The 13,846-nt window shown below is 37.7% G+C and overlaps 3 protein-coding genes across 4 annotated transcripts in view; 2 read left to right on the top strand and 1 right to left on the bottom strand.

The window, feature by feature from the left end:
* LOC146464664 (4-hydroxyphenylpyruvate dioxygenase-like protein) overlaps positions 1 to 2,699 on the top strand; it is a 4,615-nt gene extending 1,916 nt beyond the window's left edge. The window contains exons 2-4 of the mRNA XM_085129451.1: positions 358 to 509; positions 998 to 1,125; positions 1,632 to 2,699. Coding sequence (XP_084985577.1) covers positions 358 to 509; positions 998 to 1,125; positions 1,632 to 1,809 — 458 coding nt within the window. The 3' untranslated portion in view covers positions 1,810 to 2,699. The remainder of the gene's footprint in view (positions 1 to 357; positions 510 to 997; positions 1,126 to 1,631) is intronic.
* Positions 2,700 to 4,392: 1,693 nt separating this feature from the next.
* LOC146464663 (uncharacterized) lies at positions 4,393 to 10,277 on the bottom strand. Of its 2 annotated transcripts, XR_014868433.1 has the most exons (3): positions 9,751 to 10,277; positions 5,217 to 7,048; positions 4,393 to 5,121 (listed from the first exon to the last, which is right to left on the bottom strand). XR_014868433.1 is itself a non-coding variant. In XM_085129436.1 (2 exons), the coding sequence occupies exons 1-2, from the start codon at positions 10,258 to 10,260 to the stop codon at positions 5,492 to 5,494; spliced, it is 2,067 nt and encodes a 688-aa protein (XP_084985562.1). In that variant the 5' UTR covers positions 10,261 to 10,277; the 3' UTR covers positions 4,393 to 5,491. The 2 variants fall into 2 exon arrangements, 1 of the variants encoding a protein (XP_084985562.1); XM_085129436.1 differs by having other exon boundaries at positions 4,393 to 7,048.
* A 357-nt stretch (positions 10,278 to 10,634) lies between these two features.
* Positions 10,635 to 13,222, top strand: LOC146464662 (stimulator of interferon genes protein 7-like). Its single transcript, XM_085129465.1, has 2 exons — positions 10,635 to 11,564; positions 11,757 to 13,222. The coding sequence occupies exons 1-2, from the start codon at positions 10,635 to 10,637 to the stop codon at positions 11,925 to 11,927; spliced, it is 1,101 nt and encodes a 366-aa protein (XP_084985591.1). The 3' UTR covers positions 11,928 to 13,222.
* The last annotated feature ends 624 nt before the right edge of the window (positions 13,223 to 13,846 follow it).

Below are 13,846 nucleotides of genomic sequence, written 5' to 3'. Positions count from 1 at the left end.
CGTCCTTGTTCAGAGAGGTTTTTCTCCGGGTACTCTGGTTTTCCCCTCTCCTAAAATACCAACATTTCCAAATTCCAATTCAATCTGGACTCTCAGGGTCACAGGTTTGTCAGTCATATCAGACTGTCTAGTGTCACCCTCACTAAACAAAGTTGATTGATTGATTGATTGATTGATTTATTTGTTGCTGATTAGTTTAATAAAGGGTGTCTTCTTCTTCATCATCTAAAGAAATGTTAACTTTTAGAGACCATCCATGCTAATTTTCAACTTTAAATCATAACGTGGCAGGTCATATCAGTATACATTTCATCACATCGCTTCATTATTATCAGTTATATGTCCTGTTTGTTTCAGGACCCAACCAAGTGCAAACATTCTTGACAGAACATGGAGGGCCTGGCATACAGCATATAGGGCTTCATACTTCAAATATCACTGAAGCTGTTGCTTCATTAAAGGACAGCGGAGTCAAGTTTATTGATCCTCCTGCTGCTTATTATTCTGAGGTATGCTTTGACAAATGGAGCTGAGTTTTTTTATTTGTAATTTATTAATTTCATTTTTTTTGTATAACTTTATCGTATGTTTACCACTGTGTTTCTCTTGCAAAGTTCACTAACAACTTGCAAATGAAAGCTGGTGCGCTTTTATTTAAGTTTCAATGTCAATTTTTTAATAGATATCGATTGAATAAGAGCTCTTGAAAACAGTAGGAATTGTATTAAATCAGATGGACAGTGACGCATCTTGCCTTCTTTCTCCAAATAACTCATTTTTACTTTTTTGTTTTTTTTTTCGACTTTTACTTTCCAAGTAATTAAGGTGTTTATAGTGTTCAATATTATTGTGTGTTAATGGATAAAGTTTTTATAACTAATGAAAAATCATTAATAATACTGGGGTTTTTTTTTTTGCTATTTTTTTACCTGATGATCATGATCAGAGACAATAAATTTATTTCTCCTGCAATGAAAATTATGCTTGTGATTTTTAGGAAGGCAAATTACAGGAAATTCAAGATGTAGGAGAATGTGTAGAGTCCCTTCAAAACCATGGAATCCTGTTAGATGCGGAGAGCTTCAACTTGAAAGAAAATGCCAAATCCCACATACAGGACATAAAGTGAGTAAGAAGCAGATGAAATAATATTGATGATAATGAGAACTTTGTTGTAGGGATAAATTTGCTCTACAATAACTTGCTTCACTTCCACCATTTCTCGAGTCTAGTACTACAGCAAACTCCCTTTATTGCAGACACCCTCAGGACTGTGAGTTAGTGTCTTTAATAGCGAGAGTCCATTATAGCGGGAATTTATTTCAGTCAAACGTCTGTAATTTTTTTATCTTCACCAGGGATTTAGCAGCTGTCCGTATTATCAGGGTGTCTGAAATAGTGAGGTGTCCACAAGGCAAGAGTTGACTGTATTGGCTACCTCAAACACTTGCTTTCTTTAACAGACTGTGTTTCCCTTGAGGATACAATATATAGCGAAAGTCTGCTGTCATTGAAGTCTTGAGATAAACATGTCACCTCTCTGAGGATAACTGTCTTTGTAGAAACATTTGCTTGTAATAATTTTTTTTTATCATATTGAACAAATGTGAAACCTTTCCATCTTCTAACAGGTACTTGATGCAAGTGTTTACAAGACCACTGTTCGACAAAGACACATTCTTTCTTGAGGTTATACAGCGATGTGGAGCCACTGGATTTGGAGCTGGAAATATAACTGCACTATGGAAGGCTGTGGACTCTTATCTAAACAGTGACTCTCATAAAAGCAATCCCCCAGGCACTAGTTAATGTATTGAAATATTATCTCTTGAAGTGCCGGCAGTTGACATTTGCCTCCCAATAGATGTGAAACAATGATGAGACTTGTAGATAACTCCTGGTCATTTTGTATATCAACAGGATTTATCTTTGCATTTTCATCAATTATTGGAAATCTAATTAAGCTTGGTGGTAAAATTGAAAGAGAGTGTCATGTTAAATAATGGATGTAAGAAATACAAAAAATGAAGTAAATGTGCCTTTTCTGAAAAATTCCAAACTTACAGTATGGATAAAATTAACTAGGTACTGCTCCTACTACAAGAGTTGGTACCTGCCTTACAAACATCTGTAAGTCTCAACTTATAAAATTATTTAATGCATCATTTGAATCTTGTTTTCATACTTTTCTTTCAAACTCCACCTGTTGTCTAAAGTTTATTGGCTAAACTTCAAAACTTGCAATATCAGCAAGAGTTATTCAATTATTTAATATGGAAGTGTTCACCCAAGTGTCAAGCTTGTTGAGTGAATATAGGCAAATCCTGAGGACAAGGATTGTAATATTGACGTTATAAATCAGTCAAAGGATGTAAAGAGTTGTAAATCTGGTATACAGGCTACGGAAGGTGATCATAAAATTATTGTTTTATAGAAACTTCATTTGCAGTGTTCCTCACAGTGGTTTATGTTGCAACATTTAAAGCTTGTCATATTCTTCATTTTATTACCAGTTTTTTTTTTTTTATTAAAAGCATTGTTCAATAAAATAACATTAATTTTATTGTAAGTTGAAATAGTTTTTACATGTAACATTATCTGTGAGGTCTTTAGTTCTTTGTGATTTACAGTGAATGTACTCAGGGAGAGAAAAATAAAACAAAAGATCAACAGGAGAGAATAAAATCTGATTTAAGTGCTGTTTCTTGTGACCTGTACCTTCTATTTATGATCAACATATTAAAAGTATTTAATACTTTAGATAATCATGTTCAGATTACTTACGTTTAGTTTTATAAATAGTTATATATCTTATTCAATGGTTTTACATTTTAATATGCGCGGATATTTTGGGAGTTGCATAGTATTTTTCCGAGCCCTGAAGGTGTGAGGAAAAATACAAGCAATGAGCAAAATGTCCATGTGTATTATATGAAAAACCATCAAATAAGAGATTAATCATTCCACAACAAAAACATTTTGCAATTTTGGCTTCTCTTTTCTGGTAAGACTGAAACACCCTGCAATATCTGTCCATCAGTGTATGGCGCATGTGATTGACAACAATGAAAGCCAGTGAAATGTTAACGTTGTTGCCCGTATTTGCTGTGTTGTAAACCGGTCAGACCAGGACACTACAGTGTATTACGGTCTTGTATTTTGTGCGTTCTCTTGACCTTATTTGGTGAAGTGACATAATAGTGGAATAATAAACTAAGTTTGTTATACTGAGGAATGGATAAATCACTCTCCAGCGGAAAAAATGAATTGCTTGGAGTACTTTTTTTACCTAACGCGCAGCAATTTATCCACTGGATAAAGCTATCTGCTCTTTGATCAGCTGGGGCGAGAAAAACATTTCTTAGTTGTAAACTGGGCCAGGGATAGGTAACCACTATAATTCTTCTTCATTTCACCCGAGTTTTCTGTTTCATTTTTGTCCCATCTTCTTCCATGTCTTATTGGATGGAAATGCAGGGGTCGTTTCAGCCTCTACGTCCTCTGACTTCCTTTTTCAAATAATAAAAAGTTAATCTTGGAGCCAAATATTGCTTTCCAAGGTATCTGTTATGATATTCAGATGGCAAAGTTTGTACTATGTTTTGGTTTATGCATCCGAAAATGTATAATTAAAGTGTCAGATTAGCATTCCATCCTGGAGGAGAAGTAATAGTCTTTTTCTACAGAACTAAGGGCTGACACTAGAGAGTCATGTAAATACCGGTATTGAATTTCCAAGCAGAGGGTTTCATCCGAATTCCAGTGTATATTTACTTACAGTCAATCCGCTTCATGCGTGACCGGTATTTTTGAAATTTGAATGGAGTTTTGGAAGTTTCATGTCAGCTTTGAACATCTCCAACGAGACTTCCGAGTTCCCGCAGAAATTTCCCTAGTTTATAAAGCTATGAATTTTTCTTTACATTACAGCATTAAGTATTTCAAGAATAAAAATTGTTTCCCAAGTATTTTGAATCTTTTTTTCAGTTAATGCGTCTTTTTCAGAAAGATTTCCAGAGGAATGTTCAACATTCCATTCACATGTCAGACATTACAAAGAGAAACTCAGATGTTCATTTCATTCTCGGAAATACTAGTCTCACATGACGTGGATTGACTGTAATAGTGAATACATAGTGGCATTTTAGCACATTCTCTGTTGTTTTGTCTCGATAAATTGCCATATTTCTTGCATGTAGCATTCAATTCATTTCTAAAGGAAATTTTCCCCCGAGATTTTTTTTCACCTTTTTGGGCTTTGTTTGGAGTGAAACCCACAATTACGGGCAAGTTTTCCATTTTTATCCCAAACAAAGTGCAAAGATGAAAGATGCAGAAAAAACTTTGTGGCAACGTTTCTGGAAGAAATTGAAGACCACACACAAAAAATGGTTATGCCTGAACCCTTCAATATGTTTAATGGAAAACATTTACATGAACAAAACATATATATCTTTTCTTTCTTTTTCTTTCAGGAACTGCAATTCTCTTATTAAATATCAAATACATTTTAAATCTTTTTGTAATAGCTAAATAATATGTACAATAATTTATTAGTATGTTCTCCATAAAAAAATGTTAACAGTTATCTATGCATTAATTTAACAGCATTATATTCAACTCATGAAACAGGAAGATTGAGAGAAAAGACCAAAATACATCAGGATACATGCCCTAGTGTTGCAAACATGATGATGGTTATGTAATGCACTCTCTTTCAAATTATTTTCAATAAAGACGAGAAAACAAAGGAAGCTAAGCATTTCAATGTAGCTCACTATTCTGTTGCCACACAAGGTAGTTTTTGGTGTCCTGCTTTTCTGTCAGCCACCGTGGTATGTAATTAACTATTGCTGTCTCTTAACAAAACTCTACAAACTAATGTTGCCCTGTGGCCGACATTACAGTAAAACAGTGCGTGCATTTAACTACAGCTGTCAAGGTATTTGGGCTGCAAACAGTTTTGTACCCACAGCAGCCAGTGGCGGGTTGCCAGGAGAGAATCTGGGATACTAAAATTTTTTCACTGCATAATTTCTGTGGCAAAACAATGCAGAACCATGACAGCACAGTCAATGAAAAAAAAGTTATTTCTCTAGAGTCTTCCATGGCAACCAACCACTCACCAAAAAGCCTGAGAGCTCTGGATACAAGATTGAGCTGCAAGTACAAATTTGAACAGTAGTTAACCAAAACAAGACAAAATAATTATTGACGTCCACCATACCTTAATTTTCCTACACTGCACAAAATTATTGCAAAAACTACAAATACTGTTAATGGCTTTCATAACAAAGCACAGAATGTTTGTTGCCTTGTTTTTGACAATGCCATTCAACAGCTGTTTTTCATACCAAAAAGCCATTCTATTACTTGAACTTTTGATCATTGACTAAAACAACATTAGCAGTAACATAACAACTGCATCATAATCAAAGATGTTCTATTGACTAGACATACACATACAGAAATTCCAAACGTATTCACAATTCTAAGAGTAAGGTGTAGTAATTACTGGAGCAAAGCTCTTAAATGATGACATCAAGTCTAACAGTTGGTAGCTCCTTTGAGAAAGTTTTGATGGGCTACACAAGTCCTCTAACCGTGTTCTCAGTTTCCCCACGCTTTGGTCAATTTCCCTCAACACATCTTCATCCTCCATTGACAAAATCCTCAGAGAATCAGAAGTGTTTTTCTGCAGGGACCTCTTGCGACAAAAAATGAGACTTTGCAACCAATATGCAAGAAGCATAATGAACTCCTCACAACTGGCAGTAATATCAACACTGTTAGAAGAACATTGTTCTGTGCCATTATCCAATCCTGGTGGAGATCTCTTGAAATCAGAACAGACGATATGCTTCAGCCCTACTCTAGATCTTCCATTATCCAACTCAGATCTTCCATTATCCAGCTCAAAGTGATCCAGTGAACAGCAATTATTGACAATCACTTCAATCAACTTTGCCCTTAAGAGATGTGACTGAGTCGACTGGAGGAAGAGCGTTTTAAGTTCCATGGATGGCATCATACAGTAGGCCAGTATCATTTCATCAGCAATCCGAGAAGCACAGTCCTCTGGTCGTTCACTTACAGTGAGTGACAATGTCAGCATGCGTTGTAACAAATTCACTGGGCATACATGATGCCCACAGCCATGACTGGGTTGCTTTGAATCATGCTGTAACATGGAGGTCTGGATCCAAGAAATCACTTCTTGAATGTGACTTGCCTTCTTGATCACATGCAGAAGTCTATAACCACTGGTCTTAACATGGCTAAAAGTTTTTAGTTTAACTTCATCCTCCATCACAGACACAAGAAAAGACAAAGCCAATGTCGCATTATCTGCAAGACTGCCATCTCCTGACCGAAACTTGACAGCACATTTGGACAGCTTCACTATCATTGAAATAAATTCCCAAGTGATTTTCTGTGCCATCATCTGGGCTGGTACCGTAGGATGTAATATCTGAATTTCCCTGAGAATCCTACTGCATTCTTTACCACAGCCGGTTTGTTTTGACAAAAGGATGTCATTTAACAGGTAAAAGACAAGTGACGGTGGTGGTTTTCGACGTTGACTCATGAAACTAGAAACAGTTCTCAAGACAGATAGATGAAAATTCTCTTCCTTCAGGGCTTGCAGTGAATTCAACTGGGTCTCAGTAAAATTCTTGCTTGGATTTGCCACACCATGCTGAGATTGTCTTAGCGGAACTGAACAGTAGAGTGGTGTGCCATAAGGTATCGGCTGCTCTTGCCTTGGGCATCCATACACCAAGGCACTTGGCCTCTTCTTGGGAGAAAAGCTCTCTTCTGTGAGCTTACTCTGTATCAGTGAAGGAGAAGAAGGAGGGCTGTTCAACCTTTTGTTGCCTGGTGTGGATTCTGAGTAATGACTTTTTTTATAACTGGTGTTATGTGGCACATTTTTCATGTCTGTAGTTCCTTTTTCCACAGGGGAAAATTTTTTTTCCATTGATTCGAAGACGTTTTTCTGAACAGAGGGTTCAGGTTGATTGGAATCATCTTTTTCCACCTTCACCTGAGGAAACAGTAATAGTTGGGATTAATCTGCTTTCTTCCCTTTTTTATAGAGTGAAACCCCGCTTTAGGGACACCTGTTTTTAATACGGCCACTCATTATTATGGACAGTTGGGACAGTTTTCTTGGTCCTGCTCCACACACTTTCCTTAAAATTAACCTGCTTAATAAGGACACTCTGTAATATGGACACTTTCTCTGGTTCCAACAGTGTCCGTTATAACGGGGTTTGACTGTATTATAAATTAACTACCCTGGATTAATTTGTAAATAATCTGGGCTGTTATTAAAAGGTTTTAGACACATGTTGCACTAGCTAAGAACTAGCTTTAAGATTTTGCAGCACCATTCCTTTAAAATGACCCATTTGATATACAGACTGGTCGGTCTGGAAAGTGCCCTTGGAAATCCATTTATTATTGATTTTCTTGATGACCCATTTATGCTATTCTTTGCTGAAAACCTGTGATGAAAAGTTGCCCATGTTGTGGGCACTTTTGTTCCAATATGGCTGTTGATGAAAGGGTTAAAAACCTGGGGGTCCTTAATGGCAGACGTGTGACATGAATGGCCCAACATACCACTGGAGCTAATGTGATATGATATGCCAAGCCTGTACTGGGAAAGTATTGGGGAAAATCTCTGGACGACTCTGAACACAATTAAAATCCCAGAAAGAAAATTTAGGGTCACATCTTTCTAAGCTTACTCCCCATTCCCTAGTACATTGAGGTAGCTTCCCAACTGTCCTTAATTACCCGATGTAAATATTTTTTTCACCGCTGCCACCAAACTGTGTAAAGAAAACGGTTGTAGAAAACTGCTTAGCTTATGATAAATTATGGAGTTTTGTTTTTGTTTTTTTTTTCCGTTGTATTTTTTTTCTTGAAGCACCTCTCTCGTCTGTAAGTCTTTTGTTGTGTGTGTCGCCTTTTTGTAATTAATGTTAGTTTGGCCTGATGTAGCTGGTACTTGCTGATATTTTTGTAACACCGTAGGTTTTGAAAATACAAAAATACAGTTGCAGAAACAACAACAAAAATAAAAACCTGAACACTAATTGTGTAATTTAATGTAATTATGCTAGCTGTTTGCTTTTACAAATGTCTGACCACATTGGTAGGGTGGGGAATAAAAGGATAAAAGGCCAGTATGAAAATTTCCTTTCTAAAATAATAAGCCAAAATAAACAGGCGATGTTGTGTGACACTAGCAATGGTCTCCCCATGAAACTCTTCGAGTGGCAACTGCAGATCTGGGTAGATATTCTGATTGGTTAAAACAAATTTCCCTCATAGCATGTGAGGGTCATGACTGAATCTTATTTAAAAAATGGGGAACAAAAATTTGCCCTGGCTTTCTGTTGTCCCCCATCGATTTGCAAGTTCATGGACCGAGCCGAAGGCGAGGTCCATAAACTTGCAACATTAAAAGAACTTGACCAATATTTTTGACCCAATACAGACCTCACACTAGTTCAATAACATATATTTAGTGACCTCTGCTAGGACTCAAAAATGGACCACTCAATCTAGAGTTGAAAATGCTGACCATTTGGCCACAGTACTTTGATCAGTTAAATCAACCTTTCTCTTTATTTTTGACTGGACCAGGCTATAGATCAGAGTTGGAATTTCAGTTGCAAAATGTGCACATACTTCAGGTACATGTATGGGAATGCACAGAAATCTTGCCGAGAAAAACCCCCAAAATAAATACCTCCTGAAAAATAAGCTTATCATTGAAGATATAAAGCGATGAAACTGATAGATTATCAGTGAATACTCAACTCATTAGTCATTGATTATTGGGGATGATCAATGGGTAATCAATGAACAAAAATTTTGTGGCCCATCAATAATTACTCATCAATGACATTGATTATTCATTGGTGCCATTGATTACCTATGAATTATCCATCAATTACTCATTGATTACACAAATTATTATGCTGCAAATCTATTTCGATTTTCTGGCATTTTTCTTTATAATGTAACTGACTCTCCTGTTATAAATCTTTACGTGAATGGTTTGCGATGATAATAATAGGCAAAGAGGAATTGTACATGCATGGTTTAAGAGGGAAACTAACTGAATTCATAGGAACGCAAAACTCATCTCTAGAGGCCATCTATGAGAAAAACGAAACGGCATACATCATATTGATTTGACAGACGGTAACATTACCAAACAGGAAATGTTCAGAAGGTCGAGTTGTTATAAAGGAAATAAAGAAAGATGTAAAGAATCGACCATAAGAGGACACAGAAAAAATCTGAGCCCTTTATTTCCTTTATAATACTGATATCAGTGGCATAGGTTGGTTGGTTGGTTGGAGGTTCACAAGTCCAACCCACTAAATGACCCTTGCTCGCCAACGAGTCATCAGTAGCTCAGAGGTTAGAGCATCCGATCTAGAACATGGAGGGTCGTGGGTTCGAATTCCATCTGGGGCTCAGATTTTTTCTGTGTCCTCTTATGGTCGATTCTTTACATCTCCCTTATTTCCTTTATAATACCTATTGATTATTCACTGCTTTCATTGACGTCATTGATGTCATCGACTAGTTACGTCTGGGTTATGACAAATCAACCAATGTTGACAACTATCGAGTTTAAAATCGATTTTGATCGATTTAGTTACAAGTCTTCCAACATTTACAAGTTTAATTACACTGAGAACTTTATAATTTGTTGCTCACCTGTAACTTTAAATGTCTGTCATTGGACGAAGTAGATGCACATGCAGATGCAGTGGGCTTGCCAAGCGTACCATATTTCGTTTTCTCCACGTGAATGCCGGTTTTAAACTTCCGACAACTTTCTAAGTCCAACCTTTTTAGCTTTATCTTGGCTTTTAATTTCTTGACATTCTGTTCGCTGATCTTTAAGTTTTTCCAAGGACTGGGTACATCTCCAGTTGAGCTGGATAATCGTTCGGTTGCCAGCGTTGCACATGTCACCTCTTGATCGAGATCCTCATCAGGAATAACAATTGAAATCACTCTTTTTTGCAGACTTTGCTTTTCCAACTTATCGTTACTAGGCGGGATTGAATTTGACGGCTTGATATTTTCGTCGTCCTCATCGTCACTTATTATTATCTGCACAATCGCTTGATTTTTTGTTGTTTCCATCTGCCAGATTTCAAAATGGCGTTGAATGGCGTTACCACAGTGGAAAACAGCTTTGGCGACAAACTGCGGGCGCATTTCCTAGAGGAGCCTAGAGTGGTTGTCTCGTGTGACACCAGTCAAATAAAGCGCCACAGGCTCGGGCCTCATTTTCCGTTTGAAATGTGGGTCAGTCAGCAGATGTAATGGAGACACGCTTTGCTCAGCAAAAATCGAAATTCGGGGAAATTAATCTCGAAAGTGAAAATTGCTTATTCAAGCATCTTTTGAAGCGCGGTAAACGAACGACATAGCTTCGGACCAATCATAGGTTAAGAACTAGGGGATTCCCCTGACGACTGCATCAGCAAGAGGAAATTTAATATTCACAACCACCCATCTTCCAAATCATTTTACTCCATCATTTCTGGTACGTAGGATCGTCGAGCTTCGCTTAAGTTTTTCTCGTCAACATGGATCCACAGCAGCAAAATAATGGATTTGGTCCACTTTCCAAACCTCGCGGGAGTTATGCATTCTTCGCTGCATTGCTTTTGATCGTGATTTCTTCCACTGCACATGTCACGGCGCCGGTGGCACAGGCTTCGGAACAAGACGGAAGCAAGGATAAAATCCAGTTTCTGGTCTTCGCGACTGCTCTGCTTATCTTGAGTTTAGTTCTTGGTGAGCTAGTGCGGAGAATATGCCTGTTCGTCGAAGAGATTCAACACAGAGATACTCGATATGAAGGAAGCTTGAAGAAGGTTTTCACTTCTACTTTCACTTTCAGAAAAGGCGGTCGTATTTTGGTTGTCTTTGTCGCGTCCCTTCTGGCCGTGTCATATACATTGTACGAGAATTACAATACCTTCTGTCGTCCAGATTACGCGTTCTTGTTTTCGCTGAACTGCTTCTTGGCTCCTCAGCTGTTGTTTCTTGCTGGTTTCCGCGAGCTTTCTATCGTAGAAGTGTCGCAGATAAACGAGAGAGAAAACAAAAACGTGGCAGATGGTCTCGCTTGGAGCTACTATTTTGGCTACTTGAAGTTGGTGCTTCCAAATCTGGAAGGGCAGATTGCAAAATCCTCACAGGAATTCCGTTACAAGATTAAGAAGAGGAAGCTGTTCATCTTGTTACCTAAAACCTGCTTCACCTACCCTACAATCAATGAGGCAGACCCAAGAGTGAAATATGCTGGTAACCTCGAGCAGTATCAGATTAATAGGGGTGGGATACACAAGAGGTCTTACAAGCACACCGTGCACCGGATAGAGATGCCACGCCCAGATGGAGAGAAAGATGAATATCACGTTATTCTGGAATATGCTACCCCCCTTATGTCCTTGTATGACATGTCTCAGCACAAAGAGGGTGGATTGAGTCGCCAAGAGCGAGATGAGCAGGTATTTTTTTTTGGTAATAGCAAGACTATGCAGCCGCAAAACTAAGTCTTCAATATTAAATGACCGAATGGAATAGCGTTGATTCTTAGTAAGAAGGAGTAGCAAAAATCAAGTTGTAAAATTCAAATATTGATAGCAATTGCTATCATTTTTGTTAAAAACTGTTTTAATGCTTATTATTGTTTGTATTAGGTGGTACTGTTCATCCGCAAACTGAGGGAGATTCTGGACGGATGTGAAGATTGCAAAGGAAAGTATGAATTAGTGCCTATTTCAGGAAATGGGCAAGAAATAGCAGATGTGCTGGTGCAGATGCATAATGATGCTAACCTGCAGCTGGATGAAGGGGCTGAAGCTGAGTAAACATTTGTGTTTGTGCACTTGTCAAAACTGCACAAAAATTGTTCTATTTGGTAGGCATAACTCAATTAGTAAAAGATGTGCAAGATAGATGATTAAATCAATGAATAAACAATTAAAAATCTCCCTGTGTTGGGGGGGGGGGGGGTACTCCCTTAAATGGATTATACAGGTGGAGGCTCCACCTAAAAGGGGTGCCTTTTTCAGGTTGGATCGAGGTATATAAGAGGGTCACAGGGATTTCACAAGCTGAAGTATACAAAAAGTAGGGAAAACCGTCCTTTAGGTATTTAAAAGGGCATTCTCAAGCAGACCAACTGAAAGGAGATGCAGTTTTCACTATAGGAATGCTAACCATTTTCTATGGAAGGTAAATGAAAGGGTTGTCTTTTCTGTCAAAAATGGTATAAAAAAGGGTAAGGGTTTGGATCTAAGGGTGGGGCCTCTCAGTATAAGATTGTCTTGAGTACTCCCCAACTCTCCCCCCCCCCCCCCCCCCTTGACAACAATGGTATAATAATAATACACATTTTTAACAAGCCTGTGGCCCGTTTCTCAAAAGTCCCAGTAACTTACCGGGTCCGATAACTATATTTTAAATGTTTTTCCGCCCATTACACAGTGATTACAGACATGGTACTTTGCCAATGTTTTCATAGAATAAAAAAATTTTAAAATTTAGTATTCAAAGCTAACAAAAGTTGACCTCTCTTATGAAACATTTATCACCAAAGACACTTAGTGGGCCTGGTAAGTTACCTTGACTTTCGAGAAATGGGCCCCAGCTCATTGTGTTTACAATGAGTTTAAAACCACGATAAATAGCAATAAATTAACTGTATTTGACTATTAAGTGAATAAATGGAAAAAAAAAACTTTAGATAAGGAAATGGCTGCGATATAAGCCATTTGTAGGGGCACAGATAAACTTTAAGTGGTTAAAAATAACAAGGTGGTCATATTAACAGAGTGACACTGTTCATAAGGTTTCTACCGTAAAGTTTATCAGAGTCTTTGGCAGTTTTGAGGTGCTCATTGCTAATGTAAGGAAAAGCACTATGCAACCTTACTGTGACTGGTTTCTTGCATGCCTCCAGTTTGGCATGATATGTTTTACATTCTTTTTGCTGCAATAACTTGCTGTTAAAAAGTACTTGTACACTTGTAGCAGTACTCTTTACTCTGTATTTTAGTACTTTAGTTCATGTTTCAGAAGGAGCACTCAGTTAGTTTGAGTTAGTTTTTCTTTACTGAGAAATGTCACATTTGCTCAAATAAACACCAATTAAAAAAAAAAAGCATTTAAGGCATTTATTGAAAACTCACCAGACATGCCAGCCTCTGCAAATCAGTAACCTGGAGACTTTTATTTGAGACAATAACGTCCCCCCACCCCACCCCAAACCCCTTTTTACCCCATACAGTGCTGTTGTACAAGATATTTCTATTTCTCACTGGATAATTATAAGGTTTCCTGTAAGATAAAAACAAGAAAAAAAGAGAAGAAGAAATATCCTAACAAACCATTACTTCAGTATAATGACAAAATACTGATCTTGACCTCTTCAATTGCTTTAGATGTAGCATCCAGAGAGGCGTGAAAATGGGAGAACAAATCATTAATTAGCAGATGTTTTGATAATGGTAAACATTATAGGCTATCGTTTATGGTTATGACCAAAAAATATTAGTTATTTTAGGAGATTCAGTGTTCCATGTACAAGAGGATTTGCGGTCAAAATCCGGGAAACTTCCGAATAACCCCAGAGAGCTTGGTAGGACAGGCAGGTCTGACAAACTGAGGGCTGTTTCTCCCCTTTGAATATGATTTGAGCACGTGAGTGATTCTTAGGGCACCTGCCAACAGTTCATCAATCTCGTACCCAGAGTCTTCAGGCTTTTTGGTCAGCAGGGCAACGCCG

The sequence above is a fragment of the Pavona decussata genome, unplaced genomic scaffold, assembly GCF_977016875.1.
Source record: "Pavona decussata unplaced genomic scaffold, jaPavDecu1.1 SCAFFOLD_161, whole genome shotgun sequence".
Taxonomy (NCBI): Eukaryota; Metazoa; Cnidaria; class Anthozoa; order Scleractinia; family Agariciidae; genus Pavona; species Pavona decussata.
The sequence above is the reverse complement of the archived record's forward strand: the minus strand, read 5'-3'. Positions and strand labels throughout refer to the sequence as shown.

Bases quoted from the DNA above. Each gene is read 5' to 3' on its own strand.
- LOC146464663 (XM_085129436.1), bottom strand. From the start codon at position 10,260: ATGCGCCCGCAGTTTGTCGCCAAAGCTGTTTTCCACTGTGGTAACGCC. The intron at 7,049-9,750 runs GTGAGCAACAAA...CTGTTTCCTCAG, and splicing joins ACAGACATTTAAAGTTACAG to GTGAAGGTGGAAAAAGATGA.
- LOC146464662 (XM_085129465.1), top strand. From the start codon at position 10,635: ATGGATCCACAGCAGCAAAATAATGGATTTGGTCCACTTTCCAAACCT. The intron at 11,565-11,756 runs GTATTTTTTTTT...TGTTTGTATTAG, and splicing joins GCCAAGAGCGAGATGAGCAG to GTGGTACTGTTCATCCGCAA.